Here is a 27,437-nt window from a genome sequence, read left to right as displayed (position 1 = left end):
TAGTGCGGGGGTTGCAATATCTCGGACATGAGAATACACCACAGACCTGGTGCATTTCAGGGGTCATGCTGTTGTTGCTCTAATCTGACACAGTGACCATCCCTCATTCATCCTCACTTTCCCTTCTCATGCATTTCTGTGGCTCTTTGCTTGCCTTTGTGTTTACTGTTATTTTGTTGTTTCTCTGTCTTCTTCTTTCCTCTCTTTAGAGTGTTTGCACACCTCTAATAATTGAATAATTTATATCAAAATTTAAAAAAAGTAAAATTTGAACAAATCCTAGGTGACTGCAAACTTTTATTAAAATAATAGCATCAGAAATTTTAAAAAGCCAGGTACCAGCAACTCCATCGATGAACTGCTGCTGTGACCATATTTTTATCTTGCCATTTCCCCCAATTAATAACAAAAACACCTTTGGTTAGTAGTGCCATTGTGGCCCTTTGTTCATCATTTTTATGAGCAGAGTTTACAGGTGTAGAAAGTGGTGGAACCTCAGAATCTCATCTCTGCTTTGTGTAGATATGTGTTACTGCTGGCTTCATCAGGTGGTGGCCTCCGGCTGATAAGCTGGAGGAGGTGTCTGGGGAGAAGGAGGCCTGGGTTTTTCTGCTGAGGCTGCTGACCCCACATGCCGACCTCAGATAACTAGAGGAAAATGGATGGATTTATCAGCTTTAGCACCTACACCTTTAGTGCTCCTCCACAGTTATCTTTCTTCTTCATAAACAGTATGATGCGAATCAAAAAATTAAAAATGGTGCTGACACTGTTGGAAAAAGGTGGGGGAACAGAGGGACCGGAGGCGTGTCTCAATGATTACATTCGACCTATGACACAAGGGGGTGGAGCACATGTGATTAAGCTAGCCATTAGATGCATGAGCACACCCCCATACTTCTTGTGCTACTTTTGGTATTAAAACACCACAAAATTAGTTCCTCAGGCTTTAATATAACACATTTAGAGGGCTGTATGTGGTTTTGAAAACAACAGCATTCAGTCCCAGATGTAATGGCTTCATCCTTATTCATGCTTCATGCTGAAAAAATCACATGAAAAAGAAGGAAGTGTGACAGTTTTACTTTTCGGTCTTGTGCTTCCCAACAGGGACATGATTTTTAAAGACAACATCTTTTTCTATGGTAAGTAGAAGTTACTATTTTATATCTTTATTTTTATTGTGTTTTTGCAGACTGGAAAATACAATATTTAAACTCTTTGCTGATACAATTTTCTGTCACGCAGACAGAAGAGAGGAGCAGCCATGAGTGCAACTGCAGCAGCAAGGATTGAATTTGTATTTGTACTGCTTCTCACTGCATCGGGTACTGAATAACTAACTTTTACAATGAAGGAAGCTAAAAGAGTGACATTTGTTTTAAAGTTATAATATGATATTAAAAGTTATAGTGTGTTTATCATGACATTTCCACAGATTATTAAAATGTTCCCACCATCAGCATCTCAGGATGTTTTTATCTCGACATGTCTCTGTTGTGTATGACTGCATAAAAACTGCATTGCTGTTTGAAATAACTCTAAGTGGGTCTGATAGTAGTATATTTGAAGTATTTAGTTACGGTGTCTCTATACTAAAACAAAACAGGAACCAAACATCTTCACTTCAATTTCTTCAATTTCTATTCTCCTTTTGGTTTCTAGTAAAGCAGCTCTCAGAGATCTGCAAACGCAGCAGCACTTCTGTTCTGCATTTTATAAAGTTTACTATGAAACTTATCATCAGTCTCATTGCACAGTAAACTGTTTGAAACACGAGCATTTTAACACACTAACAATAATTAAGATGCACATTAAATCTGAATTTAGGTTAAAATTACAGATGCCTTTCTTAGTCAACACCTTTTCTTTGTTAGAATAGAACAGAATAAAATAGAATAGTCCTTTATTGTCATGGCAACTGTGCATGAATAAAATATAAATAGTAAGACAGCAGGGAGAAATAACAAACAATTATAAATATATACAAAACTACAGAAAAGCACACAGTTGTGTGTACATCAATATAAAACTTAATTATTAAAGTGTTGAACATAAATAATAACATGGCAGTCAAAGTGCATAATAAAATATTAAATTTCATATAGAGAAAGCTTTGTCTCAATGACTTGCATTTCATTTTAAAGACACTTCGTACAAACGTTTCCATTATTAATGTCACTGTGATTGTGTCTGTAGTGTCTGATGTGCTCTGTGTTACAGCGGTACTGGGTCAGAATGGTTGGTCAGTGACTTACACTTCCACTCACATCTGCGCCTTGAAAAAATCAACAGTGGACATAGGCTGCAGCTACAGTTACCCTTCTACAAGACACAATATGAATACTGCAGTTCAAAAAAGACTTTGGTTTATAAAAAACAAGGATGAACCGTTGGATCTGAAAACATACGCGCCGTACTCGCGCCGAGCGGAGTACCGCTTTCATGAGAACGACTGCACTCTGAGGATCACAGACCTGAGAGAGAGAGACTCTGATGAGTACAAGTTCAGATTCGTAACAAATCAGCCTGATGGAAGTTATACTGGTTCACCTGGAGTCACTTTGACTGTCACAGGTAAGATTTTCATTGAAAATTCTACTGTTTTGTTTGGTGGTTTAGTTTAAAATGAGGATTATTTGTTTCTTCCTTACAAATCCAGATTTACAGGTGAAGGTGAGAAGATTGTTAAGCCACACAGAGCTGCAGTGTCACAGCAGCTGTGATGTAATTGATCCTCCATCATATGTTTGGTACAAAAATGGACAGAAAATAGAGGAAGAAACATCTCTGCGAGTCTCTGTTGGAGGTGATGACAGCAGCTATTCCTGTGCTGTTAAAGGACATGAGGGTTATCGCTCTGCTGCAGTGTGTGAGTTTACTCCACAGTGTCACTATAAAAATCCTAAAATCATACAAAACATGTCAAGATTTAAAATAAAAAAAGACCACCTTATGTTTAAAGCCCTCTTTTTAAACTTTCTCTTATCCTCCAGTTTCTCCAAAGCTTTACTATGTGTTAGTGAATCCTTCTGCTGAAGCAGAGGAAGGAACTTCAGTGTCTCTAAACTGTGGCTTTAATGCTAACCCAGCAGCTAATTACAGCTGGTACAAGGGAAACATCCAAACACGTATCAGTGAAGGAACGGTCCTCGACTTTTCGTCTATCCAGCCCTCTGACTCTGGAGAATATTACTGCACAGCTGAGAATGAGCTGGGGAGGAGTGCATCTCAGTCCATCTTTATTAACGTGAAATGTGAGTAAATCAACTTTAATAACAGTTTGCTTGAACCCGTTTACTTTATTCCATCTCTCCTGAGTTGTTTTTCTATCATCAAATATTAAACATTCAATTCATTGAAAGGCGATTGCTGTGTAAACCTACTGTACAACCCATTAATATTTCATCTGAATGATTCAGTTACTGAAGGGTTTCTGGTCAAATGTCTCTATGCTTTATGAAAGCAACAAAACATTTACCATAAGAATTAAAAAAAAAGGAACCAGCTCATTTTGCTTTTTGCTCACATCGGTTTTCTTGTTTCTGTTTCTGGCATGATCTGTCATTAGTGATCTACGCAAAACACATAGAGGCAGCAATGTTTTCACTGCCAAACTGAGCATACACAAAACAAACTACAGAGCTTTTAGTCATAGTTATGCAACATACTGCATTCAATACAACACAAATGTATCTTTGCGTGTTATAAGATTTCCCTTTAATTGCCATCATATTTGAAATCCACAGTGGAATATATCTGCATCACAGAAATCACATTTGTTGACCTGAAAGTTTTTGCATGAGGAACAGATTTAGATTCAAACACCGTGAAGTTGATTCATCCTCATATCTTCTCCTTCAGATGCTCCAAAACCCGTTAATGTGTCAGTGACTCCCTCTGGTGAGATAGTGGAGGGCAATTCAGTAACTCTGACTTGTAGCAGTGATGCTAACCCAGCAGCTAAATACACCTGGTATAAGGGGAATAACAATAAACCTCAAAGTGTAGACACACAGCTTGTCTTCACCTCAATCCAGCGATCAGAGTCTGGACAGTATCGCTGCAGAGCTTACAACAGCGTGGGGGCGACATCTGACACCATCTCTATTCATGTGAAATGTGAGTGAAACTAATTTATACATCAGATGGTCCAGAAATCTCTCTCACTGAGAGCATTACTTCCTCATTATTTCCCTGAAATACTAACAAATTGAATCATTTTCTTTCTCTCAGATCCCCCAAAGTTTGTCTCAGTATCAGTGAGTCCTTCTAATGAAATCAGTGAGGGGAGCTCAGTAACTCTCACTTGTAGCAGTGATGCTAAACCAACAGCTAACCACTTCTGGTACAAGGATGGTGATCAGACACCTCTCATTAATGAACGGCAGCTCTCCATCACCTCCATCCAGTCCTTTGACTCTGGAGAGTATGTCTGTGCAGCTGAGAACCACCTGGGGAGGACGACATCTGAATCCATCTTTATTGTTGTGATATGTAAGTTCTTCACTCACCTTTATGCATAACCATCCAAATCTCCTCACTGAGCAGCTTGTTGAGCAGTCATGGAGTTGATTTAGTGAATAACTCAGTCTTTGCAGGAACTAATACTAACCTCTCTTTTTTTCTCCCTCAGATGCTCCAAAGTCTCTCTCTGTGTTGTTCAGTCCCTCTGGTGAAATCCAGGAGGGCAATTCAGTGAATCTGACCTGTAGCAGTGATGCTAACCCAGCAGCTAACTACACCTGGTACAAGGAGAATAGCCAAACACCTCTCGTTGTAGAACCACAGCTCTCCTTTATCTCCATACAGCCCACTGATTCTGGAGAATATTACTGCCAAGCTGTAAACAAAGTGAATACTTCCACGCCTAAATACATCTCTATCCATGTGGCATGTAAGTCAGACAGTGTTTAAAAGCAACATTCAGCTAGTTATTGTCAATATTTTATCTCATTATGAATTTGCCAATATTATCAGTTTGCAGCTCAAACTGCTTTATAATTACAGTTCAGCAGCTGACCTAAATAAAGTAAATTTATTTTAATATAACATTTTAATAACATTTTAATATCATTATCATCACTGACTTCAATTTATGATCATACATTTGTCTGGGATGATTCTGTGTTGTGGCGAGGTAGCAGTTCAGTGACTAAGATAGTTTATGTTCTGTTCTGTTAGACACTGCAGGGAGGTTCTGGGTTCGCACCTTTGCCCAGCTTGGACCTTCCTGCAGAGTTTACATGTTTTCCCAGAGTACAATGACACACTTGTTGCGTTAACAGGCAATTCTAAATTGAAGGTATGGGTGCATGTGAGGGCTGTACAACTGTACTCCCTCTCTGATGATGATGTTCTCTTACCCAGTTTGAATTGGGACCATCTCCAGTGGTTAGATAAGCGCTTAAGAATGGCAGATGATAGATGACATTACCCAATCAATGGTTTGCTTGATAGCTGTGTACAAGTCTCATACAGAGATTTGTATTATTGTATTATATCAAGGCAGACCCCATTCATTTTTTTTATAGACACAAGCCACAACCTTAAATATTAAGCAACTTTAAACTAAATTATCATATTAGCTCTCTGTTTACACATAAAACAGCGTGAAAAACACTAGTGTACACTAGTGTAACCATTAGGTTCACAGATTTGTTTGATTTGATCAATAATCAATAATAAACCTTTGCAGAACCTAATAACATGCATATAATCTATGTTCTTTCTCTACCAGATGCTCCAAGGCCTCTCTCTATGTCAGTGAGTCCCTCTGGTGAGATAGTGGAGGGCAATTCAGTAACTCTGACTTGTAGCAGTGATGCTAACCCAGCAGCTAAATACACCTGGTATAAGACGAACAATCAAACCCCTCTCATTAAAGAACCACAGCTCATCTTCAGCTCCATCCAGTCCTCTGACTCTGGGGAATATCACTGTACAGCTGAGAACAAGCTGGGGGTCTCATCGCCAACATACAACATCTCCATTAATGTGACATGTGAGTGAAACAGGCTTATTTCTGTGAAGGTTCTCAGTGATCCAGGTCATCGTAGTCTAAGGAGCTTGGAAAGAAAAGCATCTGGACTTCTTTAAGTTGCTTGAAGACGTTTCACCCCTCATCCAAGAGGCTTCTTCAGTTCTAAGGTCAAAATGTTGGAGAGTCCCAGTTTTAGAAAGCAGGGTAGAAAACTTTCACTTGGTGCTTTAAATTATGTTAACATTTGCTTTACTTGGTCTTCCATCAGCTTTGTTGCTTACTCCACTACATGATCAAAAGGGAGTTTCTGTGTGAGCAACATATCACGGGAGTAAGCAATAAAATGATGTCAAATTACTGAATTCATTTTAAAAGTGATTCTATTTTAATGTAATTTTAGTTATTTTATAATATGAAAAAGTCAGATGGAATTGGTGATTTACATACTGATAAATCAAGACAGGTAGACAAACAGGTAGCAAAATACAGCCTTCCAGGGAAGAAATTCTTAATAAAATAAAGCTTTTGTGACCACTTAGTGCAAAGGACAGAGTGTAACACTTTCTCGTGATTTTAATATTTTAATATTTTAATATTCATATTTTAAAATAATATATTTTAATATATGAGTAAAGTTCATAACAGCAGTTACTGAAGCAAGAGGCAACTTTGTACAGCTTACAAAAAAATTAGAAAGACAAAGCGAAACAGAACTAATGACCTGAACAACATCAGCTTTCCTGTTTACTTAACAATCACAATCAGCTCCCAATATTATTGTCATGCATCGTGTGTGGAAAAAGTGGGTTGAAACTGTATTGTTAAAAGTACAGGTCCGCTCTGTGTTCTCCTCCAGATGCTCCAAAGCTTCCCTCTGTGTCAGTGAGTCCCTCTGCTGAGATAGTGGAGGGCAGTTCAGTGACTCTGACCTGTAGCAGTGATGCTAACCCAGCAGCTAATTACACCTGGTACAAGGACGATGAAGAGTCACCTAAAACTTCTGGACAGAACTTTACCATCACTGACTTCAGACCTGAACACAGCGGGAGTTATTACTGTGTTGCACAGAACACCAGAGGGCATCATTACTCCACCTTACAGCTGACTGTTGTATCAAGTAAGTTAAATCTGATTTGTCTCATATCTGATCCTGTAGTTGTGTATTCTATTCATTTGGTTGAGTTTGGTTATGGTTCATTTTAGTTCAGGCTTAGTTATTAGGATTTAAAAGTGCCACCCTAATTCACTTGATCACTTTTTTAGGAGCATGGAAATTAACAGCTGTCATAGTCCCTGCTATTCTTCTGGGTCTTATACTCTTATACTCGGTCATCCTATGGATCATGTGAGTGGAACTTATGTGCCATTTATTGTATTGTCATTTCGCTAAGTTTGTAATTTCTTTAACACTTTCATTTAATCATTATCCCAACTAGAAAAAACAGATCCTCAAAGCAGCAGCAGCCTGAGCCTAGAGAGGAACTGGATACCAGTGAACAGGTGACAGGAAATATTACTTGCTTTAAAGTAAATGCTGCTGCTTCACTTTCTGTAAAAAGTTTCCGGAAGCTTTCTGGAAAACCTTGTGTGGAATAGCTTTTAAGTTCTAAGACGTAAAATAGAACTTATGGTAAAATAAGCTTAGATGACATCTGTAAACACATACAGTGGGGCAAAAAAGTATTTAGTCAGCCACCGATTGTGCAAGTTCCCCCACCTAAAATGATGACAGAGGTCAGTAATTTGCACCAGAGGTACACTTCAACTGTGAGAGACAGAATGTGAAAAAAAAATCCATGAATCCACATGGTAGGATTTGTAAAGAATTTATTCGTAAATTAGGGTGGAAAATAAGTATTTGGTCAATAACAAAAATACAACTCAATACTTTGTAACATAACCTTTGTTGGCAATAACAGAGGTCAAACGTTTACTATAGGTCTTTACCAGGTTTGCACACCCAGTAGCTGGTATTTTGGCCCATTCCTCCATGCAGATCTTCTCGAGAGCAGTGATGTTTTGGGGCTGTCGCCGAGCAACACGGACTTTCAACTCCCGCCACAGATTTTCTATGGGGTTGAGGTCTGGAGACTGGCTAGGCCACTCCAGGACTTTCAAATGCTTCTTACGGAGCCACTCCTTTGTTGCCCGGGCGGTGTGTTTTGGATCATTGTCATGTTGGAAGACCCAGCCTCGTTTCATCTTCAAAGTTCTCACTGATGGAAGGAGGTTTTGGCTCAAAATCTCACGATACATGGCCCCATTCATTCTGTCCTTAACACGGATCAGTCGTCCTGTCCCCTTGGCAGAAAAACAGCCCCATAGCATGATGTTTCCACCCCCATGCTTCACAGTAGGTATGGTGTTCTTGGGATGCAACTCAGTATTCTTCTTCCTCCAAACACGACGAGTTGAGTTTATACCAAAAAGTTCTACTTTGGTTTCATCTGACCACATGACATTCTCCCAATCCTCTGCTGTATCATCCATGTGCTCTCTGGCAAACTTCAGACGGGCCTGGACATGCACTGGCTTCAGCAGCGGAACACGTCTGGCACTGCGGGATTTGATTCCCTGCCGTTGTAGTGTGTTACTGATGGTGACCTTTGTTACTTTGGTCCCAGCTCTCTGCAGGTCATTCACCAGGTCCCCCCGTGTGGTTCTGGGATCTTTGCTCACCGTTCTCATGATCATTTTGACCCCACGGGATGAGATCTTGCGTGGAGCCCCAGATCGAGGGAGATTATCAGTGGTCTTGTATGTCTTCCATTTTCTGATGATTGCTCCCACAGTTGATTTTTTCACACCAAGCTGCTTGCCTATTGTAGATTCACTCTTCCCAGTCTGGTGCAGGTCTACAATACTTTTCCTGGTGTCCTTCGAAAGCTCTTTGGTCTTGGCCATGGCGGAGTTTGGAGTCTGACTGTTTGAGGCTGTGGACAGGTGTCTTTTATACAGATGATGAGTTCAAACAGGTGCCATTCATACAGGTAACGAGTGGGGGACAGAAAAGCTTCTTACAGAAGACGTTACAGGTCTGTGAGAGCCAGAGATTTTCCTTGTTTGAGGTGACCAAATACTTATTTTCCACCCTGATTTACGAATAAATTCTTTACAAATCCTACCATGTGGATTCATGGATTTTTTTTTCACATTCTGTCTCTCACAGTTGAAGTGTACCTCTGGTGCAAATTACTGACCTCTGTCATCATTTTAGGTGGGGGAACTTGCACAATCGGTGGCTGACTAAATACTTTTTCGCCCCACTGTATCTGTCCGCTTCCAGAGTGCTTGGTTGTTAGTTTCCATTTTTCATTCCTTCCACTTTCCCACACTGTCAAGCTCATTGCTGACATCACAGGTCTAGTCAAAGTATCTCTCTGGTTGCTTTCTTCAAGCCAATTACCATCCACTCCACGTTTCTTAAAATCTCACTGCTAATCTGTCATTCTCCCTTGCAGACTCCTTCGTGCAACCCACCTCCGCCCCATCTCTGCCTCTCCCATGTTACTCAGAGCTCCAGTCAAGCCTGCATCTTCATCACCACCACCAGCCTCTAGACTCTGGAGGGTCCTGCCTAATTCCTGTCACCGCTGGGAATCTGTTCAGCCTTGACCGGCCATCAGAGTCCAGTCACCAGATTGCTTGAAGGAATTCAGTTCATGAATAAATAGTGTTCAGTTCATCCTAACCATCTCTCCTCATTGACATTCCATTCCCTTTCTCACATTCCAATATAACTCTACAAAATGTGTCAGTCTTGCAACTAATAGACCGCAGACAAGAATAAAAAGCCAAACTCAACTGTCCTGCACAGTTGAGAAAAATATATATGTATATGTAAACACAATATTTTAACACAAATGTGACAATAATTAAACCTCACGGAGAGCACGTCAGGCTCAAACAGTAGTGAGCAAATTTAGAATGAAATCATATCAGAGCATATATATATATATATATATATATATATATATATATATTAGGGGTGCAACAATACACAAAATTCACGGTTCGGTTCGGTTCGATAATTTGGTGTCACGGTTTGGTATTTTTTTGATACAAAAAAAATGTTCATGCTCTTTTAATTTGTCATTTATTAAAATTATAAATATATATTTTAACTCAAAAGTACAGTTTTTAAATTTAATGTTGCTGAAACAACAAAGTAATAAAAAAAAAATTCTATCTGATCGAGAAATCACTCATCTTTGGAAAAGAGAGTTTATTACAGAGAAATGGCTCTTTCCAAAATAAAAGCTATACTATACGCTTCTTCTGGGCTATATTCTCAGCAGCATATTAAACATATCAGGTCCCCATAAGGAGAATCATGTGCTAACGGCTGTCTAAATGACTCAGGTAAAGTTTGTAGCATGCGTGCTTGTTGTTTTTGTCTGCTTCCACTTGTCTTTGCACTAGGATGATGTCGACGTAAATGTGCAGTCATATTCGTTGTGTTCCCACTAGTGCTGTCAGCGTTAATCTTGTTAAAATGACGTAACGCCACAGCACGGCAAATCTCCGTTAACGAGCTCCATGCGTGGGGCTGGACGGCCAACACGTTAACGAGCAAACTGTGCTAACGCAGTAGTTCCCATCCATGTAATTGAGCATTGCGTGGCACATCCAACATACTGTTTTACTTTTGTCCATGACGCGCTTACCTTCAGGGTCATACGTCACATGAAGACCAAAATAGTTTCAAAGGCCAGATCTGAATGAGGGTGGGGGAGGTTCAATTTGCCATGTTGCAACGAGCTTAGCTTCTGTCTTGCTAGTTTGTGCTGCGCTCAGTGGATCTGCGCTCGACAGTGCAGCCTAGGCGGAGTAGTCGAACGCAGATCCACTGAGCTCTCAACACAGACAGCATCGTCAGAAGAAAAGTTGATAAAATAAATTAAAGATTTTGTTTTGTTCAATACATATGCGTACCGAACCGAAAGCACTGTATCGAACGGTTCAATATCGATACGAGTATCGTTGCACCCCTAATATATATATACGGGGTGCAACGATATTCGTATCGATATTGAACCGAAACTAAGTAGCGCAGAGCCGAACCAATCACAGCCGCAGCGTCACGTCGCGTGACTTGTTACGTACAGCACAAGTGCCAAGCCGCACATGTGTATTTGTTTGTGAAGCAGCCAGCCACCGTACCGCCCGGGTAATGGAGGAAATGAGTGTGCCGACTAGAAAAATCAACCGAGCGTGACCGAAGGTTACCGAAGAGAAAACAGATGATGGTTCCAATGCCGGAGAGATTGTCGAACGGAAGAGCCAAAGAAGTTCCGTGATGTGAAAGTATTTCGGCAATTTCAAGTCTGACAAAAAACAGAGTAGCGTGCACTGTGTAGGATAAACCGCCCGCAGGGGCGTGCTGGGTGTTTTTATATGTATATATATATATTTTTTTTTAATATATATATATATATATATACATATATATATATATATATATATATTTGAAACACCCTGCGGGCGGTTTATCCTTCAAGCTCGGGTCTTCTACCAGAGGCCTGGGAGCTTGAGGGTCCTGCGCAGTATCTTAGCTGTTCCCAGGACTGCGCTCTTCTGGACAGAGATCTCCGATGTTATTCCCAGGATCTGCTGGAGCCACTCGCCTAGCTTGGGAGTCACCGTACCTAGTGCTCCGATTACCACGGGGACCACCGTTACCTTCACCCTCCACATCCTATATATACATACATATATGTATGTGTTTCTATGGTGTATTGATAATCATGTGCTTTTTGTGCTGAGAACAGTTATCAAACTGTTCTCCCACTAGGAGCTCAGTCTGAGTGGAGTTTTTTTTCTCCTCCTCTTACCTTGTGTTATGTATTTTCGTTGTTTTTTTCCTATCAGCCTACCTTTCTGACATGTCTCCCCAATGTGATGTTTGTGTAAAGTTGGTCAGAAGGTTCCTTTGTAAGTGCGCATGCGCTATTAGCGTGCTGCCTGCTGTAACCCTAATTTCCTTCGGGATTAATAAAGTATTCTGATTCTGATTCTGATGGCTACAGATACCGACTACATAATGGAGCAATAATCAGCCGCCTCCTGCAAATGGATGACATCAAGTGTTATGCCAAGAGTGAATGGGGCATTGATTTCCTGATCCACACAGCCAGGATACCAGGATATACAGCAATGACATCAGAATGTTGTTTGGTTTTGAGAAGTGTAGTAAGATGGTAACAAAGAGAGGAAAAGTAGTTAGAACCCAGGAGATTGCACTACCAGAAGGCAACATTGCAGACACTGAGGACAGCTGCAAGTACCTGGGGATCCCACAGACAAATGGGAACCATGAAGAGGCCGCTAGGAAAGCTGCAACTACCAAGTATCTACAGATCGTCAGGCAAGTCATGAGGAGTCAGCTGAACGGCAAGAAAATTCTGGGCTGTTAACACCTACACCCTGCCCGTGATCAGGTACCCTGCTGGTATAATAACCTGGCCAAAGGCAGCGATAGAGCAACTGGCATCAAGACTGACATACTTCTCTTGGCTTACGGCAGAGATGGTTGCATTTTCTCCTGTCTCCTCTCCCTCCCTTATCTTCCTGCTTGGCTTGTATTGTCTTTGTCTCGTTTCGTCTAACTGTCATAGACTCTCTTTGCCTTGTTCTTTAAAAATCAAGGAATTATGGATTTGATCAACTGGTCTCTAAACGCTTCTTGACACCTGAGAAATCTGGGCGTGGAGGAGCCTGATCGTCCTGCAGGAACGTTGGCTGCCAGATACACGACCATCTTTCGCTGGAACAAGTGGCATCTCGCGTGCCTAGTAACGCTCTCAATGGAGGACGTTGAAGGAAATTTTTCAGAACCTTGATAACAGCGTTCCTGCTGATTGGAACTGGCACAGCCCTGGCTTATCGACAAAGCGGTTACAGCTGCTCAAAATCCCCCAAGGCTGCCCGGCATGATTGACGGTGGGTAGAGCCACGAGCAATCAGACTGTGATTGTTGAATGCAATATGGACTAAATCATGGAGAAGCTCACAGTTGTAGAATTGGGACCAGTGACAGACACTCTCTCTATCGATCAATCAATCAATCACTATGTTCATTTGGCCTTCCTTCACCAGCCGGAAGCTCGAAGGCTGAAACTGGGACAAATACTCTCCCAGACTACAAGACTGTGTAGACTCTCTGCCCTATATCTTCTACTTCCACAAGGCCACCGGTGTTGGCTTAGGGATTGCTGACTTTTGCTTAACTGGGCAAAAGGAGACTGTTTCACGAGTTGGATACAGGATACACACATATGGACACACATATGCACACACACACCAATATACAGTCATCCCACCCCTCCCCCTTTCAAACACCTCCAACGTGCTTATGTCTTTTTATGTTGTGAAATGTGATAATCATGTGTATGTGATGAGGTGGGGTTTGTTTTTTTTTGTTCTCAAACTGATCTCCCTTTAGGAGCTCAGTCTGGGGGGAGTTCTTTTTTCTGCTCTTCTTTCATCATATTATGTATGTCCATTGTTCTGCCTGTTATGTTTGTGTAATATATTTGTGGTTGTAATGGTAAGATGGCTCTGGAATGCCAGCAGCCTTAACAGCCTTCGGGATCAAAAGAGTTTTAATGAAATGAAATGAAATGAAATGGAAAAAAAAAAAGGAAGCTCCTAACCTAAGTCCAGCATCCTGAGACTGCATGCTAAGTGTCACTAAAAACAGTCCAGGATGAGGCAATGAACATCCATGAATACATCAGGAAGATGGCCCCAACCAACCACGTGCTCAGTGAATACTTCAGGCAACAGAAACCCAAGGCAGAGGAGGAACCATCATGGAAGGACAGGCCCCTACACGGTATGTACCACTAGTGGAGGTGGCTGACATCCAGATGTCCTACCGGTGGCTGGACAAAGCTGGACTTAAAGACAGCACAGAGGCACTAATCATGGCAGCACAGGAACAAGCTCTGAGCCCAAGATCTATAGAGGCTGGGGTCTATCACAATACTCAAGACCCCAGGTGCAGACTGTGTAAAGATGCCCCTGAGACAATCCAGCTCCCTGCAGCCCTTCTAGGGTGGTGGAGAATGACTGAACGATCATGTGGGACTTCCAGAGATAAATGGTGGTGGCTAACCAACTGGACACAGTGGTGGTGGTGGTCAAGCAGGAGAAGACGGCCATACTGATAGATGTAGCAATACCAAATGACAGGAACATGAGGAAGAAGGAACATGAGAAGCTGGAGAAATACCAAGAGCTCAGAGAAATATCAAGAAGATGTGGAGGGTGAAGGTAACGGTGGTCCCAGTGATAATCGGAGCACCAGGTGCGGCGACTCCCAAGCTAGGCGAGTGGCTCCAGGAAATCCCAGGAACAACATTGGAGATTTCTGTGCAGAAGAGTGCAGTCCTAGGAACAGCTAAGATAATGCACACGACCCTCAAGCTCCCAGGCCTCTGGCCTTAAAGGGCCTTAAATTGTTTTTATTAAAAAAAATAATAAAAAAAAATATGTATTTATTTTTTTAAATCAATAATTTATTTTGAATTAAAAAAAATTCTCCCATCTAAAACCTTTTATGGTCAATATTAAAAACAAAAAATAAAGACAGAAACAATATCTGCAGTGAATTCTGCAGTGCCACTTAAAGGTTACTGAACCCTGTTTGGGATATGACATTTTAAACGTTTGAGTAAAAGCAAGCCAGTGAATAAAGTTTAACTTAAAAGCTGTTTTTATTTAGAGGTCACAGTCTATTACAACAAGGAATGTGTGGCTGATGAGTTTGTCAGTTAACTCAGACTTGACCACAGTAAGTTTTTGATGTTGTTTCTTTCTTCCTTCTCTTTGTAGCTAACCTTTAAATTTGGAAAAGCAAAAAAGCGCTGCTGCCCTGAATCACACAGCAGACATTCTTGCTTGAAATGCAAAAGAGAGAACTGTGTATCACTATTTTGAAAAGGAAGGACGTTAGGGAAGCTGCTTTTATAAGCTGTTGTACGGTTGTTAAAAAGCAAATTATGCTTTTCATGAGCACAGCAGCCTCTGTTCCTGTTATTATGTGACTGTTTTATTCTCATGCACTTTACTCATCTGCTGGAGTGTTACTGTCATAACAGACAGAGAGGCAAGAGGAGCAGCAATGGCTTCAGCAGCAGCAGTCGCCCATCTTCTTTTTGCCCTTTTTTTCTCTGTTCAAGGTAATGTTTACATATTTATATATATATTAGTTTTATTGTTGTTTCCCATGTCAGACAATTATGTTGAAAGATGGTATATGTGACTCCATCCATATGTTATGATGCTGCTGGGTCATATTAAAATACAGTAACAACAGCTTTAAAACTAGTGACCAGTGGTCTGCTGATGGTACCTTTCAGTTTCCATCTTTCTGTATATATTTTAATGAACAATTGTCATAAAATAGAAACTGCCTATTTACTAGGCTTATTTTTAACAAATCCCTGAAAAAATACTGAAAGCAAAAATTAGATTTTTCTAATTTAATACTTCTTTTCTGTACAATATACAATTCCGTTTGTAGGTGTTATAATGATAATTTTCTATATACTGGCTTCCCTCTCGCCTATACTTTTTCTTACTCATCATTATATATAAAATTGGGATGTTCTTCCTGAAAAAAAAGAAGAGAGTAGGACTACATGATGCTTTTCATACTCTAAAAATGCTCAAGTATCTCTATTTCTTTGTTTTAGTCCTTACAATATGTGAGGATACACGTTTTATGAACCTGAAAGATCTGGGTTTAGTTATTCTGCTGCATAGAATTGGACCTAATAATTTTTAATTTCATTTGGGCCTCATTGCAAAGCAAATGCTGAAAGTACATTCAGGTTGTCCTTTACCTAATAGGTAAACCGTTACATGACACTTAGCAAACACTATTAGTTTTTTATGGACTTTTGCAGAATGTTATCTGTAGCCTTATGTAAAGTAAAAACAAAGTACACAGAACTGATTATAATAAAAACTGTCTGATAATAAGCTTTTGGCTTTCTGTTATTACTTTGTGGCATGCTTTGTTGATCTTGAACTCTTGAGTTTTTTGTTCACTATTATGTTTTTGTCAAGTGTTGTTATGTTACAGTATATTCAAGTTGTGTTCTTTTTTTGTTTTATATTAATTCTTGGTCTGGTTTATTATTTCCTTTCCAATGGTCTTTTTGTATTTAACATTTATTTAAAATCCTCCATTTTACATTATCCTTGAGTCGGGTTTCTGAGTTGTTGCTGCTATTGTTACCCCACCGCCATTCAGGTATAATTCAGGTGTAATATGGCATAACACTTATTTTTAATATACTTCTTTTTTTATGCACAAACCCCCCAATTTGTGAATAGAGCCTGCTCTGCTCTGCGTGTGTCTTAGCATGTCAGACATACACAACAGTGTCAGTACAGATTAAAAATACAGTTTTACTTCTGTTCTACTGATGTTGGACCAGATCTGGAAGATGCTGTGAAACTATAAAACTTGCAGTGCCTTTTATGAAAGGAGTCCGATACGAGTCAATGAGTGAGAGAAAATCACTTCTGACTGAACGCAATGCATAAATGGAGTGACTAAAAGTGACTAAACTCTCATACGATGTGACAATGTGATCAAACTGGACAGTGAAACCTAAGATTAGCTGGCATGATGTAAAGTAACTTGCTACCAGCTGTTTTTGTTTTACTCCCTCTTAGGCATTCAAATTGCCCTTCTCAGGCATCCAGAGAAGGGAGGTTTGTATGCTTAAGTAACTGAGACAATATCAACTCTAGGCACCAATTTGAGCACATGAATGTCTACAATGCCCCTTCTCCTCCACCTTTGGCATACAACATGTGTGGCTGTTCTCTAGCCACATATGTAAATCAGCATTAGTCAGAAGGGAAACATTTTTCCTGGCGAGTGTAACCAAATATGGTGGAGGAACACGGCGTGTTTCCACAAACCAAAAAATGCAACTGTTCTAAATTTCTGAGAATCCATCTCAGAACCGTTGGAAAATACCATTACACACACACATTATAGTGCAGGTCTCAAATCCTCCTATTGTTAGATGTGGCTGTGTGCAGACAGGAATAGGACCCAAGGTGCAGACTCCGGAGACAGTCGTGAACTCAAAAAGGCTTTAATTTGGTACTCAAAATATAACATAACTGAAAAGACTCAAAACAAACTTAAACTGGAGGAATGACAGAACACACAGCTAGGAAAACGGTAGATCGCGACACGGACACAGAGAAACACAGGGCTTAAATACACAGAGGGAGCAATCAGGGAATGGGTAACAGGAGGGAAACACAGCTGGGGCAAATCAGGCCTAACGAGACAAGGGGAAGCAAAACCAGACACATTAACATCAGACATGGACTTTCAAAGTAAAACAGGAAACACATAACACAGACTGAACAAAGACACAGACTCGCACGCACTGCAACAGAGGGAACAGAGACGTGGGACTAGGGCAGACACAAACACTGACTGGACACGGGGATATAGCCACTAAGGACACACAGAGACGCGAACTAGACAAGGGGATACAGCTGACAGGGGAGACAGAGCAGCTAGAGAAGACAGAGACATAAACTATAAGACAGAACTCAAAGAAACCAAAGACTAGAAAGTATAAATAATATAATAAACTCAAAACCCCTGGGTCAACGACCCAGGCATCCTAACACCTATCTTCCCTTTGTGTCACGTTAATCCTTTTCCCCTGTTCTTTTGTGTCACACTTCCTGTTTTATAATGGTTGTTTTTTTGATTGAGTTTAATGTCATGAGACATGGCCATTTCTCGTTTTGTCTGTTGTCTCCAGCAGACAAAATGTACTATACTGTATGTTATTGTCTCATTTTCCCCTGTCTGATTGTTAAAAGAACACTTGTAGCTGTGTGTCCTCCAAATCTGTATGTGCCTGTTCTGTGTTTCTCTCAGCATTTGAATTTCTCCGGCTCAATCGTCTGTGGTTCAGTTCCCTGGTTGTTCCTGGAATTTTGGATTAATCTACATTAATCCAAAATTCTTAATTTCTTAATTTGCAGTCTACTACAGTGAGAACATAAGTATTTGAACACCCTGTGATTTTGCAAGTTCTCCCACTTAGAAATCATGGAGTGGTCTGAAATTCATATTGTAGGTGCATTCCTACTTTGAGAGACACCTTTTAAAAAACAATTCAGGAAATCACATTGTATGATTTTTACAGCATTTATTTGTATTGCACTTTCTAAGTGGGAGAACTTGCAAAATCACAGAGTGTTCAAATACTTATGTTCCTCACTGTGCATATGTACATATCTCTTTCTTTGGCATTGTTTTTCCGTAAACAGCAATCTGTGTTCATCTGTAAACCTTATTTTATGATAGGTTAACAAAGTCAGAGTTGTTAGATAAGCTGGTTGCTGGAAAAGTGCCCACCAATACAACTCAAATTCAAAGAGTACACTTCATTAATGTTGTTATACAGAATAACAACACATACTGGATTAAAGGTAAATTCATGGCTTGCGTTTCCAGTCCCTCAAACATTACCTGGCAAAATATTAAATCCTGTTCTCTGGTGTTATTTTTCTGATTTGTGTTACAGTGGTGCAGAATAAGGCTAACTGGGGAGTGACATACGCTGCAGATAAGATATGTGCCTCCAATGGATCAACAGTGGAAATGAAATGCACCTACACATATCCTGCAGGGTATACTGTTACAGAAGAATTCTGGTGTTTTCAAGACAACAAGAACCTCAAAGTCAACTCAGATTACAAAGATCGGATTCAGTACAACTGTACTAAGGAGAGATGCACTATGAAAATGGCAGACTTGAAATGGACAGATTCCCGTGAATACAGGTTCCGTTTCATAACAGACAAATCTGATGGAAAATATACTGGTATACCTGGAATCACTTTGTCTGTCACTGGTAAAATTATCTAAAGATCTTTTTTCCCTTTTTCTTTTTCTGCAAAAGGTAGCATATTTATGTTTACAATGTGTAGACCACAAGGACCAGGCACAACCCAGATGTTTAGTTTGACTTATTTTTTTTTTAGTTTGCTCGCACATTCCAATGTTGGCTTCTGCCTCTATTGAAGTAGGGAAGGCATGATTAGATGATGCTTACCAGCTGCAATAATCAGCATTCCCTGAAACAATATCCTGAACCCGCTGCTCCACCCCTCCCCTGCAGCAGAGCCACCAACCACATCCACTGCAGTGGAGTGTGATCCAAACAGAGGGAGCAGCCAAGGAGGTAATAGCGAAGAGAGCTGACCACCCATCAGATGGCTAGGATCTCCTTCTCTATGGTGCTGTACCTGGCCTTCCACTCTCACAGTTTCCTGATTTACACAACTGGGCGGTCCCCCCCCCCCCCCACCTTAACAATTGGGGCAAAACAGCTCCATGTCCAAGTCATCAGTCTGCAGAATAAAAAAACACAGGAACATCTAGGTGTGTGAAGTAGGGGTTCCCCACAGAAAGCCTTGTTAACCTGCGTCCACTGGACCAGATCTGGTACAACCTTCCAGGTGAGGTCAGTCAAGGAGCTGGTAAGCTGTGGCGGGAGTCTCCAGCTTGCCCCAGGAACTGCCTAACCTCCTTTTTGGTCTTGGGGCACGGGCAGGATGCAATTGCTGCAGTTTTGTCCATCTATGGATGCACCTGCCCACCTCCCAAGTGGTATTCCAGATACCATACCTCCCTTCGTACAACCACACACATCTTTGGGAAATTTGTGGGTCCAGGCACTCCAGGATCACAGCAGCCCACTGCACATGCTCCACCCAAGTGTCACTGTGGATAATAACAGTATCCAAATAGGTGACAGCACATGAAGCTTGCAGCCACAGCACCCAGTTTTTGAGGCATCGCAAGGTGGGGGGGCCCCTGACCAAGATGAATTGAAGTGCAACAAATTGGTGCAAACTGTACGGAGTGGAAAAGGCATGGGGTAATCATCAAACCATGACACCTCATTCACTTTGCATTAGTCAACACAGAACCATATATACCAATCTTTCTTTAAAAAAGAACTAAAGGTATAAACCACAAGCTGTGCGACTCTTCTGTTCTGTTTCAGCATTTCAGCCATTTCTTTCTGCTTAGGTAACCTGTAGGGCTGTAAATGCACCATCATGCCAGGCTCGGTTTCAAAATGGCCCTCTTTAAGATTTGTAAAGCTGGCAGGGGGGAGAACACATCTGCCAACAGCTGTTGCAATGCGGCAACATCCTCTCTCTGGCCTGTCTGTGATGGTTATCACAATGCGAGAATGGTGGAATTTGGCACCTACGGCCCCAACTCATCTCTTTCTCATGACAACCTCCCCAACGTGTGCAGCTTTGCTCTTAGGTCCAGAAAATATAGAATCTCATCTTTCGCCAGGCTCAGATGTTCTCTCCAGTTTTCTTTAATCAGGTCCAACACCCCCTACAAAATTCTGCCAAACAGTAGCTCAAGTGGAGAAAATCCAGTGAAGGCTTGGAGCATCTCCCACACAGCAAACAACATAGGGTCTAACCAGCGATGAAACTGCGAATCATGGTGTTATTCAGCTGCTCCACCAGCCCATCAATATGAGGGTGATAGACGCTAGTCCCGAAAGATTTAATGCCAAGTAATTCATACAGTTTGTGTGTTATTATTATAACACCTACAAACTGTGATTGTGCAAGACATGAACGATGCGCCCAGGGATCTGCATTAAAGGTAAAGGGCACAAAGTCGCTTGATGACCTGCTGACAGACAGGGTACCCACCACTGGCACACATCTCCCCTGAATGCCCGGACGATAAATTCGGGACATTATTTGCTCCAGAGTTTTGTCAAAACGCATGTCACCAGCCATTGGGTTATATTGAGCCACCTGGAAAATCATTTCCTGGTGGCTTTTATGCACCAGCAACTGTGTGTGGTTGTCCTGCATGAGAGTGTCGCCACTCTCTCAATACAATCTGCCAATATAATCAATACAAAATACGGGAATGTCAGATTCAGGGTACACCACCTGATCATCAATTTTTATTACTTGATCGAAGGCTGAGTGTAGACTGTCATCCTGAGGCTAACCTAGTAGCCACCTACTCTAGGGCCACCTTGTGTGGACATTCCTAGGTAGTCCTGGATGGGTTACGCCCTTGTCGTAGCTAATGAGTCATTTACAATGAGTGAATCTTTTGTTTTTATTTCTTTATGAACACCAGTGTTATTTTGGGACTTTTTTCACTTGTCCAGCTCTGCAGGTGGAGGTGACCAAAATAAGAGTAAATGAGTCCTGTACCAAGGCGGAGCTGAAGTGTAAGAGCAGCTGCACCGGGGATGTTTCTTATGTCTGGCTCAAGAATGGAGAGAAGGTCACAGAAGAAAATCCTCACATAACCAGCCTTCGGTTTAATGACAGCATCTGCTGTGCTTTGAAAGGACAAGAAGATTACTGCTCGGCTTCACTGTGTAAGTGCAGTGTAACTGACAAACTCTAACACAAAGGGTGGAGTTTTTTAAGAGGAACTTCCCCCAGCTTGATTTTTTTTTCTAATTTTATGTAAGCATTCGGCTTTTTGTGAATATACTTATTTCTATCTATTAAACAAATGATTATTGTTCCTCCAGATGCTCCAAAGCTTCCCTCTGTGACAGTGAGTCCATCTGGTGAGATAGTGGAGAACATTTCAGTGATTCTGATTTGTAGCAGTGATGCTAACCCAGCTGCTAATTACACCTGGTACAAGGAAGGTGGGCAAACACCCCTGTCCACTACAAAACAGCTCAGCCTCCCGTCCATCCGGCCATCTGACTCTGGAGTTTATAACTGCACAGCAGAAAATGAGCTGGGAATCAGGAAATCCAAACATCTTCGTATAAATGTAAAATGTGAGTGAAACTGCTGATATTTGGAGCCTTCTTCTTGTAAGTTACCAAAAAACAGTGCATACTTTACACAAGACTTTACACATGACTCTAACCTAAATAATATTATTGCTCCATAATGAGCAATTCAACTCACTCTGTCAGTGGATTTAAGTTTCAGCCAAATCAAATTGTTGACAATTTGCCAAGAACTCCCCCCTCCCGCTTACATATCTGTAAGGACAAACCTGCCTGGGAGTAGGTTTATTCAGTGACTAAACTGGTGGAGCCAGTTGTCGTGAATGCCTTGACTCCAACTAAGTAAAAAGAGCATTACAGGTCAGCACGATCATCTAGCATATCCTGTCTCACAATATTTATAGAGGCACTGCTTCATTAAGGACAGCATAATTCACATATGTCACTTTTTAGAACCACAGTTTAGAAGACAGATGTCTATGGACTCTTCTCTGTATGAACACCTCCCCTGAACAATTATGAACTAGACGAATAGATTACACCCTAAAGAATGACTGAATTTGAAATGTTATTATCCTGACCAGCTTCTCTTAATCTTATTCAGATATGATTTTATATTATTCTTCCATTTGCTTTTTTCTAATAGCCTTTGTAAGAAATCTGTTTCCCGATGAATGAAAAAAAAAGATTTCTATGATCATAGTTAACTAACCAACCACAGCCTAACCAGGATCAGCCAATCCTGGCTCACCTAGTTAATTAATGTTATGTGACCCTAACACAGTCCTCTCTTTATAGCTAATTTCTGATGCTCTTCTTGTACAGGAAATAAGCAGAAGTTTAAAGATTGTATATGGTGCTTTACATAGAACAATCAAGTTCTACAACAAGTAGGACCTAATTTACAGTTGACATATGTTAGCATATTTCCTCCAGATGCTCCAAAGCTTCCCTCTGTGTCAGTGAGTCCCTCTGCTGAGATAGTGGAGGGCAGTTCAGTCACTCTGACCTGTAGCAGTGATGCTAACCCAGCAGCTAACTACACCTGGTACAAGGAGGAGCTATTCCTGACTTGGCCACGAGTGGGCGTTCATCATTTCACCTCGATCAGCTCTGAGAACAGAGGAAACTACTCCTGCAAGTCAGAGAATCAGTATGGACAGATCAACTCTTCACGTGTGTTTATAAATGTCCAGTGTAAGTAGAAAAGTGCAATTTAACCCTATGATACCTAAATCATCATTAGTGATAAACTGTGCCCTAGCACTACCTCTAACCCTAGATAATCTGAATATGTAATTACTGAGAGATCATGAAGTGTCTTGAAATGTTATCACTCAGATGCTCCAAAGTTTCTTTTTGTGTTAATTCACTGTAGACACATAGGGAAATTTATGAAATTAGACTATGGTTTTAGTTTAATAATATTCTTAAATCCTCTTTATTGCTTGATCTGCACAAAGGTAGGAAAAAAATGTTACAAAACAACTATTTAACTAACACACCAGGCCCTCATTTTACACAAATCTATGCAGGAATAAATGTAGCAGGAGAGTATTTAGTGTGCTGGAATCAATTTTAAGTAAATACTGTGGAAACAGTAAAGTACAGGATTTCCACAATTTCAATTTACCCTCAAATTAAAGTGGCACACTCAGTCTCAGTTTATTTAGTTATTGGGCAAAACAACATCAGTGGATTTGTAGAAATAATATGTTGTCCTTTATGACAAAGTAATAGAACATTATTCTGTAACATGATTCATGGCTTAAGGGTCATCATTTGCTTTCATGAGTTACACACACTAAGCAAATATTTGCCTTGCTATATTTGTTAGTGTAATAAAAGGCTTTATAAACTGTCCTCCAGATGCTCCAAAGCTTCCCTTTGTGTCAGTGAGTCCCTCTGCTCAGATAGCGGAGGGCAGTTCAGTCACTCTGACCTGTAGCAGTGATGCTAACCCAGCAGCTAATTACACCTGGTACAAGGAGAATAAAGCACTGCCTCTAGGACCAGAGGGCAGTCATCATTTCACCTCCATCAGCTCTGAGGACAGAGGAAACTACTTCTGCAAATCAGAGAATCAGTATGGACAGATCAACTCATCATATGTCTTTATAAATGTTCAGTGTAAGTATTCTTCATTGTCCAAAGGCTTCTCTATACTTTGCATGCTAATATAAATGAATAATCTTTATAATTTCCCAGATGCTCCAAAACTTCCCTCTGTGTCAGTGACTCCGTCTGGAGAGATAGCTGAAGGCAGTTCAGTGACTCTGACATGTAGCAGTGATGCTAACCCAGCAGCTAATTACACCTGGTACAAGGAGAAAGAAGACTCACCAAAGGCACATGGACAAACCTTCACCATTGACAAGTTTAGTCCTGCACACAGTGGGGCTTACCAGTGTAAAGTCCAGAACAACAGAGGACATCATAGCTTGACCTTTCTCTTGGCTGCTGTACGGTTAAGTGGGAATGGCACTGGTACGCCCTTTTACTTACTGAAAATCAAGTTGTTGCCAATCAGATGCTTTACAGATGGTATTGCATGGTGGATCAGAGTACACTTGTCTGCATTCATAATTCCAAATACTGTGACAAAATCCTGAACAACACTGGCTGAAAAGCCACCCCAAACTACCACAGAGCCTCCATCGTATTTTAAAGACAGCTTTAAGGCCCTTTCACATAGGACGCTGCATGCCGATTGCTGCGGTCTGAAACGCTCTTATTTCTATTGCTTGTGCTGTGCAAATTCAGTTTCCCATTATAGCACGGCATTCTTGGAAGTGAGACGTAATTGTGCATACCAGTTGAACTTTCACAGCAGCGTGCTGTGACGTACATTCGTGTGACCATTAGAAATAAATCCTACTGTGCTAGGTTCATGCACACAACCACACAATGAAGGAAAACATTCTGTACATACCAAGTTCAGTGAACTTTTTTGACACAAGTTTCAAAATGAGAATCAGAATACTCTATTGATCCCTAGGGAAAACTATGTGGGTTACAGTGCTCCAGTAAAAACAGTAACAAAAAGGCAATACAAGAAATAAGAAACAGCACAATATATACATATATATCCGACATAGCAAAATTGGTATGGTGCCGATCTGGCCCACACAATGTGCTTACATATGGCCCAGATACCACAAAGAATGACGGCCCTTTGGTGGCCCAGATCTGGTTTGCCAGCGGTGTCCCACTCATGGGCGAGCACAAGGCCAGTTGCAGACACAGTGGTGGTCCTGTGCTGGCCCATGTGTGTGGATTACCTCTGGCAAACCTGATCTGGGCCACCAAAGAGCCGTCATTCTTTGCAGTATGTGAGCTATATCGAGCCAGATGTGGCATGCCATCACACAGACAGTGCCATCTATGCCAGCCCTGGCTCATATCTGGATGACATACATCTTATCATGCCAGAAGTCAGCCAGCAGTGCGAGCTTGATACCAGATCCGGGCCAGACCTGTGGGACACATACACATAAGTCACTTACTAATAAATATCTGAATAAGAAAGAAGAGCATGTGCAAAAAGGGTGTAGCTATTGCAGTGTATACAGTGTGTTAGGTGGAGGAGTTGTACAGGGACATGGCCACAGGCAGGAATGATTTCCTGTGTCATTCAGTGGTGTTTTTTGGTAATCTCAGTCTCTCACTGAACGTGCTCCTGTGGCTAGCCAGCATGTCATGGAGTGAGTGGGAGGAATTATTATTATTATTATTACTAACATTGTGTTTATCTTGGAGAACATTCGCCTCTCTGACACCACCTTAAGACAGTCCAGCTCCATCCCCACAACATCCCCACAAGCTCCATCCCCTTGTGGATCCATATATTGAGTCTGTTAGCATCAGCAACTCTCAATCTGCTCCTCCAGCATGCATAGCAGGCATAGAGGATAGCAGTGGCAACAACAGACTAGTAGAACATCCTGAGCATTGTTTGACAGATGTTGAAGGACCTCAGCCGCCTCAAAAAATAGAGACGACCCTGACCGTTCCTGTAAAGTGCAGTAGTGTTTTTAGCCCAGTCCAGTATATTGTCTATGTGTTATTTATGTATAATCCACAATGTCAACATTGAGCCCCTGGATTGAAACAGGGGTCAAGTTTTTTTCTGGCAGGAGACTAGAATAAAACAGGAACACTGAGACTCAGATACGTAGACTTGACACAGGGACCAGTGAATAAAGACAGGAAAGACTGAACTTGTTAAATGGAACACAGGGAGGCATGATAACAGTAACGTACAGACCTAAGACCATAAAATACAAACACTGTGCATAACGGAATGACAATAAAGAACCAAAACCTGGAACATGAACTTAGCCATATAATAATAAAAGCCTGAATGATAATACATATCAAATACAGAACTATAATATAAAGATAAAAAAAAACTTGCTAAACATTCCCAAAACTCAAAACCCTGGGTCACAGACGCAGGACCATGACAGACTTGATCATTGCTGTTGCAGTCTGAATCCAGTTTGAATCCCCACACTGAAGCTGAAAGAGGAGAGGGTTTGGAGAAAAGTAGGTGGGCAAAGGTGTAGGATTTCCAGCTAAGTTCTGAAAATATGTATATGTATTTGATCTATCATTAGGTAGCTACTTTGGAAGGAAACAGTTCTTCCATTGTGTGTTGTAAAAGTACACGTATTCATGAGTTATACAAGGTGAAACTTGGCTTTACACTTAGTCTGAAGGGCAGTAACACTTTGTTATTCTATGGTGCCAGAAGTTGGAAACATAATATATAACAGTGTATGTAACAGAGTTTTCATGTTATCCCCCTTACTCAGAAATGTGGAAAATCATTGCTGGAACAGTGATTGGCATTCTTCTTGTTGTCATACTCATGTGGATTTTATTATCGATATGGTGAGTACCATATCATTTTAATTATTTTACTTAAAGCTTTTCAGTTAGTTTAAGCAATCTAAACCTTTATTTCTTCCTCCAACTAGGAAAAAGCAGATCCCAAGAAAGCTCCCTGAGCCTACAGAGAGCCCAGGCACAAGTGCACAGGTCAGGAAGATCAATACATGTACAAAAGGTGGTTTCACATTTCGCAGACTAAAGCTGAAAGGCTACAGTTACAGAAAACTGACTGATGATTCATGAGAACTGCATCAGGCTTAGGCTCACAGTTGTACTGAGAATCACAAATGTGTCGTGTCTACAGAAGCAACCAGTAGAGCAGAAGTGCAGCCTTCAGTATGCCAGCATTCAGTTTTCTAAGAAGCAGACAGATCCTCTCTATTCCAACATCAACCCAGCTCAGGCCCAGAAGCACAAGAAAGAAGAAGAAGAGGAAAACAAAATCCATTATGCTACTGTCAAGTTTGCCAGTTCCAGTAGAGCACCAAGGTAAGCAACACATAGACATTATCATTGCTGTAGGATAAAGTTTTGTTTTTGAGAGGAACTTGGCAGGACAGTCATGCATCACCACTTCTTCTTTTGTTTTCATAGATTTGAACATTTAATATCACACGATATACACATCAGATTTCCTCGCCCTGTAAAGCATTAACAATGAAAAATTTGCCAGAACATTCAAATTTTTTCTAGAAAACTGGAGCGTTCATTGAATCTTCTGGCAATTAAAAAAGAAATTA

At 40.9% G+C, this 27,437-nt stretch overlaps 1 protein-coding gene across 1 annotated transcript; it reads left to right on the top strand.

Annotated features, from left to right (window-relative positions):
- The first annotated feature begins 969 nt into the window (after positions 1 to 969).
- Positions 970 to 27,190, top strand: LOC147327128 (hemicentin-1-like). The gene is made up of 21 exons (XM_086297364.1): positions 970 to 1,145; positions 1,249 to 1,328; positions 2,224 to 2,577; positions 2,663 to 2,872; positions 2,997 to 3,257; positions 3,865 to 4,122; positions 4,237 to 4,497; positions 4,637 to 4,897; positions 5,741 to 6,004; positions 6,840 to 7,100; positions 7,247 to 7,328; positions 7,420 to 7,483; positions 9,445 to 9,505; positions 18,568 to 18,897; positions 21,211 to 21,426; positions 21,586 to 21,846; positions 23,671 to 23,931; positions 24,010 to 24,288; positions 26,619 to 26,697; positions 26,784 to 26,844; positions 27,002 to 27,190. Exons 2-21 carry the CDS (start codon positions 1,268 to 1,270, stop codon positions 27,188 to 27,190), a joined length of 4,074 nt encoding a protein of 1,357 aa, XP_086153490.1. The 5' UTR covers positions 970 to 1,145; positions 1,249 to 1,267.
- Positions 27,191 to 27,437: the final 247 nt, after the last annotated feature.

The sequence above is a fragment of the Aulonocara sp. 'chitande type north' Nkhata Bay genome, linkage group LG6 (assembly GCF_057382095.1).
Source record: "Aulonocara sp. 'chitande type north' Nkhata Bay isolate Kocher_YH1m ecotype deep benthic linkage group LG6, A_spYH_male_GT1.1, whole genome shotgun sequence".
NCBI lineage: Eukaryota > Metazoa > Chordata > Actinopteri > Cichliformes > Cichlidae > Aulonocara > Aulonocara sp. 'chitande type north' Nkhata Bay.
This window is presented reverse-complemented; position numbering and strand designations above follow the sequence as displayed.